Genomic DNA, 6,919 nt, shown 5'->3' on the forward strand with positions numbered 1-6,919 from the left:
TGGGTCGTGGATCTTCTCTCCGGGGACATGACCCGAGGGGAGCGTCCCGAAGGGGAGCGTCCCGAAGGGAACTTCGGAGCACGCGCCGTCCAGTTGCCCACAGACCCGCGTACCGCTTCTCCTTTCCGCCCCCCTCCAGTGCGCCGCCGTTTGCCCCACGGGGGCCATGCGGGAGCGACACGAGCTCTTCCAGGTGATAGACGCCTTGGAGGATCAAAGCCGGGTGAAAGTCGCGGCCGTGGCCCCCTCCGTACGCGTGGCCATGAGCGAGGAATTCGGCCTGCCGCCCGGGCGCGTCTCCATGGGGCAAATTGTCGCGGGCTTGAAACTCTTGGGCTTCGACTATGTCTTCGACACGAATTTTTCCGCTGACTTGACCATCATGGAGGAAGGCACAGAGCTCCTGTCGCGGCTGCGGAAAGACCCGGGGGCAGGGCCCCTTCCGATGTTCACTTCTTGTTGCCCGGGTTGGATCAACCTGGTCGAAAAAAACTACCCGGAGTTGATCCCTCACCTCTCCAGCTGCAAGTCACCGCAGGGGATGATGGGCGCTTTGATCAAGAATGTATGGGCGCCGCGCTTGGAGCGAGACCCGGCGGACGTGGTCTCGGTCAGCGTCATGCCGTGCACGGCGAAGAAAGGGGAAGCCCACCGCCCGGCCGACAGGGGGGCCACCTACTCATCCAAGATCGACGGTCCCGTGCCCAACAATGACTACGTCTTGACCACGCGGGAAATCGGGCGCTTGTTTCGCCTGCGGAAAATAGCGCTGCCTGCCTTGGATGCGCAAGTGCCCGATGACCCCTTGGGAGAGAGCACGGGTGCGGCGGTCCTTTTCGGCGCGACCGGCGGGGTGATGGAAGCGGCGTTGAGGACGGCTTATGAATTGGCCTCGGGGGGACAAGAACTCCCAAAGATGGAAATGAGCGACATTCGGGGATTGCAAGGGGTCAAATCCTCCCGGGTTTGCATCCCCAATCCGGATGGGAAAGGACCAGGGGCGGTGGTACGTGTTGGTGTCGTGCATGGAACCGCGGAGACACGGGCATTGTTGGAAAGAATGAAGCTGGGGGATCCAGCCGCTCAATTCGATTTTGTGGAGGTGATGGCTTGCCGGGGAGGCTGCATTGGGGGAGGTGGGCAGAGCAAGAGCGACGACGCCTTGGTCCTGCAGAAAAGGATGGCACACGTGTACAATTTGGACGAGAAGAGCGCGCTGAGGAAAAGCCATGACAACCCCAGCATCCAGAAACTCTACGAAAGCGAAATGGGAAGGCCGGGAAGTGCCCGGAGCCATGCATTGTTGCATACACATTACGCAGACCGGTCCGAGCAAACAACATGATTTGAGCATAAGACCTCGGGAAAGAGGCTGAACGATATGTTGCATCTGCTTTATTGGGGCAAGATTTTGAAAAGAATGAATGATTTTAGAAAACAAACCACGTAGCAAGCGGATTCTGCACGGGCCTTGGTGCAGAAACAAACAAAGCTTTCAATAAAGCACTTGGAGCAATTTTTCACGCTGTCCATCACGTGTGCTTGTCATTCAATTCTGTGTCTGGTTATCTCTCCCAAATATCACCCCTTTCTTCTGTACAATACGCCTACTGATCTTCTCGTCTATATCAATGACACATGCCATCGCTACGACCACGCCTCAAAAATAAAGGTCTCGCTTCCCCTCCAAAAGCTGCCGGCGTTTCCTGTCGTACGCACGCTTGGCGTTGTCGCTCATGAGCTGACTCTCGCGATGTATGACTTCTGCGCCTATCGCCTTGGTTTGAGGACTGGCATAATCCTGGCAAGAAAAGTGCGGGTGCCATGCGGAAGGAGAGGAACAATGATGAGGGAGGAAGTCAGCTGAAAGATAAGAGGATAGTCAAGACAATATCATGCGACAAGGGTTTTGTGTCCGCCAATGAAATTTTACCCCTTCTCCTGAACCAAAGAGAAACACAGAGCAAAGTCATACCTCCATGTACTCCTGCAGACTGAGTAAAGCATTCGGCTGGCAAAAGTCCTGAATGCGCCCACTCTTTGCGATTTTCATAAATGCTGCCCCGGTGCGCCCCTTCCGATAACAAGCCGTGCAAAAGGAGGGGATGAATCCGTCGTGAAGCAGGTCTTTAATGACCGTGTCGAGAGGACGATGATCCTAGAGAGCGGGGAAAGAATGAGACGTCGGGGTGAATAGATAAGTCAACAGACACAAGGGAGCAGGGCCACCTAGAGACATTAAAAACAGCCGGGAAAATGGAATGACAGCAGCCGAACTTGCATCCTGCTTCTTATATCCAATCCATACACGCACACACCCAGTGCCGCACCTGTAAACAGAATTGTCCACGTCTCAATTTATATTCCTCCGTGTCTTCCTCCTCTTCCTTGCGCGATGCATCCAGAGTGGCAGGAGGAGGTAGTTGCGACTTGGCCGGCCGCCCTGCCCTGTATCCGTTGCCGCTCGTCCCGGCGGTGTTGCTAATGAAGGGGGCGGCGTCGCAAGAGGTATCGCGGTGATAGGCCCCCACGTCTGTGCGTGACCCGGCGCTGATTTGAGAGATGCCCAAGCGTAAAAGCTCCCGACGTATCTGAGCTGACTCCCGGGTGGATAGGATCATGCCTGCAGACAACCCGCGAAGGGTAGGAGGGAGGGGATGGAGGAAGGGAAAGGGTCAAGAAAGTGAGCAGATCACAACTGTCATCAGCGATACGACCGTCCAGCTTGCAATCTTTCCAAAGATCATTTTTACTCCACCATTCCTCCACATAGAAGCCTTTCTTACCCGTGTAGGGAACCGCACACCGAATGACAGCCACCAATTTCTTAAAATCGTCGTCGTGAACCGGCAGGGGGATGTGCTCCGCTGCCGGGGCGTTCAGGGCCGGCTGCATGCGGGGGATAGAGATAGTGTGGGGTCCCGTGCCGTAGGTGCGATCGAGGTGGTGGGCATGCATGAGGAGGCCCAACACCTCGAATCGGTAGTCTGGTGGCAGAGGGAAGGAGTGTGAAAGGCAGGGAGGAACAATGAGATCGCGCCGGGTCCTTTGTATGGGAGACAGAGACGTCGCAGAAGGACTCTGAGAGACATAAAGGGTTGTGCGAGGACAGTCCCTTTCGTTACGACCCCGAAAAAAGAACAAGATGGAAGCGATCGATACATGGGAGAGAGCCTCCGGCCAAAAGAACGTGAGAAGTCCCTTCTACCTCCCTGAAGATAAATAGATTTGTGCCCCAACCCATTACAGACGTCGCGGAGCCAGATCAGTTCCCATCACCGGGCCCCTCCTTTCCTTACCGGCCAAGCCGAAGAGCGCCCCGATTCCCACGTCATCCAGGCCACCCAACTGTGCCCGGTCCATGGTCAGGATCCTGGGCCGTGATGTGTGTTGGTGAGCGTGATTCAGGACAAGAAGATCTCGCCAAGGACGACTTCCTCCGCGTCTCTTCTGTCTCACTTACGTACCCTCCCCTAGCTTATGGCGGCTGGCACGACTTACCTGTGGTTGTAATCGCTCTTGGGTCCACCGGGATGCATTTTCCGAAAAGTGTCACGGTGGTAGGTTTCCTGGAAGAGCGTGTAGGTACCTGTGGAAATGCCATTTATGTGGGCGCTTATCTTAAATCGCCTCCAAGGCAAGGATATGGACTCTCGTATGACACTCAAACAACAGCATGTGTGAAATTGGAAAAATAAAATGACCACTAAAGAAGGGTACCAATGTATTGAGTAGCCTTGAGGCGTCGCATGTCGGAGACGGAGAGGGAGGGAATCTCCACGTTGATCCGCCGAATCTCCCCACACGGATTAGGGGTCTTGACGGTGCCAACCTGGGATGGAGAATCAGTGTCAGGTGGGCGATAAACGGGGCTGAGACACGGTGAAAATCTCCTCCTCGATGGGGATGAGGCTGTGCGATACGGTCAACTTCAAACACGAAGGCTTGTTGGAAGCAGCAGCAGTCTTTCCCTCCCCTACTGACGCCTCCAATGATCTATTGGAAGTGTACGTACCACTTGGACTGCCTCGAGAAACCGGTCAAACGAATACTTGGGGTGCTCGCCGGTCAGAAGCAGCAATCGTTTGTGTCCGATCGCCTCCAAGGCTTCCACTTCTTGTCTGGGAGGGCAGGGGACAATCCTCGTGATTGAGCTCTTTCAGACACACCAACTTCATCCGGGTTCCTACACTACTTGCGCGCCACTTATAACGTAATCCGGATCATCAACGTACAAACCTCAAACCACTGCCCTTCGCGCCGTCACACACCCAGGGCGCCATCTATGCCCATGTACCTTGCTGTCACACACGTAAAATCAGAATTATTCTTCTCCCAGACACAGTCACACATCGAAGCAATTGTCGCTAAAAAAGGCTCGAGTCTTCAGGCATTTCTCCAGCAAACCTACCGCAACTCGTCCATGGTGAGCATGCTTCGCTGCATCTGCTTATTGGCCCCTCGGAAGGCACAGTACTGGCACGTATTTACACACCAGTTGGCCAAGTAAACAGGTGCAAAGAGCACAATACGGTTGCCTGTTGAAAAACACATGAAATAGGTCAGAAAATTCATCCGAAAAAAGCCTGCAACGATCTACCACAAGGACCGAATTTCCCCTAGCTTCTGCTTCAATCATGTGTTCTTAAGATCCTACCGTAAATCTGTTGCTTCACATTCAAGGCAGCATCATACAAAAGCTGCATTATGTCTTTGTTCCCCGAATCGACGTTTAAGAGTGTAGCTGCCTCCTCCAGGGTGAGTCCTTGAACAAATTCATTCTGGGGCGGGTCTGCGGTAGGGTGCCCTGGGGGCATGGCCTGAAGCCGGGCCCTTTCTTGAGCAGCCACCAGAATAGCTTTGACGCATGCGGCATCTTTTGCCTGGTATTTGTCGGGCGTTTGCACGCACAATGTTAGTGGGCATGTGCGTCGTGAATTTGTTGGGGCATATACATGTGGAGCATCTGCCCGCAGTCGTCCTCCGTCTTCAACCCACCTTGTCTTTTGTCTCCTCCAACAAGCGATTGATCAGACCTTCGTCGATGATTTTGGCAGGGTCCTCATATTTATGGTGGTGTTCAGTCTCGATTGACCATTGAGCCAGCCAGCGTTGCTGGTGGTGTCTGGATGGCAACTTACCTCCCCGGGACGCAGCCGTCGGGGTCGTAAAGAGACTTCGAGGACAAAGCCGGCCAGACGCCCGCCACAGCATCATAGCAGGGACCGGCACACGCTCAACTATCCTGAATGAGAGGCCGTAGGAAAGATGAGAGGGAAAACGCGTGGCTGTCTCGCTTGAAAGCGGAACAAACGCTTCTTGAATTGCGTCTCTCCTTCTGCTTCAACTTTGTCAGGAAGAACTGAACCAGGTCTTCAAAGTCACTTTCGCATTCTCACACATGCAACAATCACTCACGCCAGGCAACGGCATGCTTCTACCCCGAACACTGCATTATTTTCCTGCAAACGTGGCGGTGCTTTCGGTCTGTGGCAGCTGCCTAGGTTTCCATACCAAACAGATCCTTCGAGCCCGACACTTTTGGACATGCGCCTGCCCTCGCGCCTTGGGCCGCCAACGACCACTGTCAGTCACAATACGCTATGCCAGCGACAAAGGCACTGCGAGAGGGGGTGCTGAGCCTCTTTGGTCACCCTTGAAGGACTTCCTTGGCCTCGATCGTTTGGACACAGGACAAAAGCTGGACATCTCTAGGCGGCAGTTGACAGAACTCTTGACAACGAATGATAGGACTTTAATCAAGTCCATGTACGCTGTGGCTGAGGCTGCGACGAGTACGTTCTTGCGATGTTCTATTTGTGTTTTTCAAATATGTACTGAAATTTTCTTAAACCGGAAGGCGCAAACCCGTGAGGATAGGGTGAAAGCTCAATTCAGTCGAGTTCTAGGCTAAAAGCCTTCATAATAGCACGTTCACGGGATCCATTCACAAATTATCGCAGACTTGAAAAATTAAGTTATGGGTATGAACCAAATCGTTGTGAATCCATCACTTTCACATCTCTCGTCCCCACTTTTGTCCTGTCTGTTCGCAGCGGCATATTTCGGCACCAAAGTGTACGCCCGAGGCATCGTCGAATTTAGCAACGTCTGCACCAAGGATTGCTTTTACTGCGGTATTCGCAAGCACACGGTAAGGGTCGGCCCTATCATGGAACAGGAGAGGCGGACGCATTGGAGACATGGGGATTGCAACCTGTCTTCGGCCCAGCGTTCCTCCCCCGATCCTTCCTCACGCTCTCCCTGGCCACGGATCACCCGCAGAAGGTACACCGCTACACGATGACAAAAGAGGAGATTTTGGCCTGTGCGGAATTTGCCTATTCTCAGGGAATGGGCACACTGATGCTGCAATCGGGAGAGCTGCCTTCCCCTGAGAGAATCAAGTGAGTACGACGGGAGCGGGTACCCAGTGGGACAAGGCCGCGGCGATGATGAGAAGGTCCAAGCGAGATTCTAGGCGTAAATCATGCCGCCCTGACATGGGTTCCACCCCACCCACCCCAGCTTTATGCTAGATGTGGTGCGGGCCATACGACGGCGCACAATGGACCTGGCATGCGAGTCTCCCCCCTTTCCCTCAGCCGGTCCAAACCAGCGTGACTTTCCTTCCCAGCGCGGTCTCGCCGTCGCCCTCTCCTTGGGTGAGCTCCCGTCGTCAGTCTACCAGGCCTTCTTGGAGGCAGGGGCCTCCCGCTACCTGTTGCGGATCGAAACCAGCAATCCTACTTTGTACACCAGGCTCCACCCTGCCTCCCACTCTTTCCAGGCACGTCGCAAATGCCTGGAAGAACTGCAGAGAATCGGCTTCCAAGTGGGGACGGGCGTGATGGTGGGGGTGCCGTTCCAGACCGTGGAGGACCAGGCCAACGATCTCCTTTTCTTCAAGGTATGTGCC

General features: G+C 54.4%; 3 protein-coding genes across 3 annotated transcripts in view; 1 reads left to right on the forward strand and 2 right to left on the reverse strand.

Annotated features, from left to right (window-relative positions):
• The window catches only part of HYDA (Fe-Fe hydrogenase), a gene marked incomplete at both ends in the record, with an annotated part of 1,936 nt that extends 591 nt beyond the window's left edge, over positions 1 to 1,345 (forward strand). Inside the window, 2 exons of the mRNA XM_005854475.1 lie at positions 1 to 87; positions 140 to 1,345. The exon at positions 1 to 87 is cut by the window's left edge and continues 591 nt beyond it. Coding sequence (XP_005854537.1) covers positions 1 to 87; positions 140 to 1,345 — 1,293 coding nt within the window. The remainder of the gene's footprint in view (positions 88 to 139) is intronic.
• A 159-nt stretch (positions 1,346 to 1,504) lies between these two features.
• HYDG (Fe-Fe hydrogenase maturation protein) lies at positions 1,505 to 5,248 on the reverse strand. The gene is made up of 11 exons (XM_005854479.1): positions 4,999 to 5,248; positions 4,658 to 4,883; positions 4,412 to 4,538; positions 4,016 to 4,121; positions 3,721 to 3,832; positions 3,502 to 3,589; positions 3,300 to 3,373; positions 2,787 to 2,987; positions 2,331 to 2,623; positions 1,976 to 2,158; positions 1,505 to 1,801 (listed from the first exon to the last, which is right to left on the reverse strand). Exons 1-11 carry the CDS (start codon positions 5,215 to 5,217, stop codon positions 1,661 to 1,663), a joined length of 1,770 nt encoding a protein of 589 aa, XP_005854541.1. The 5' UTR covers positions 5,218 to 5,248; the 3' UTR covers positions 1,505 to 1,660.
• Positions 5,249 to 6,717: 1,469 nt separating this feature from the next.
• Positions 6,718 to 6,919, reverse strand: part of NGA_0228200 (small gtp-binding protein) — a gene marked incomplete at both ends in the record, with an annotated part of 2,422 nt that continues 2,220 nt past the window's right edge. The window contains one exon of the mRNA XM_005854478.1: positions 6,718 to 6,919. This exon is cut by the window's right edge and continues 612 nt beyond it. Coding sequence (XP_005854540.1) covers positions 6,718 to 6,919 — 202 coding nt within the window.

The sequence above is a fragment of the Nannochloropsis gaditana genome, assembly GCF_000240725.1.
Source record: "Nannochloropsis gaditana CCMP526 unplaced genomic scaffold scaffold493, whole genome shotgun sequence".
NCBI classification, from domain to species: Eukaryota; class Eustigmatophyceae; order Eustigmatales; family Monodopsidaceae; genus Microchloropsis; species Microchloropsis gaditana.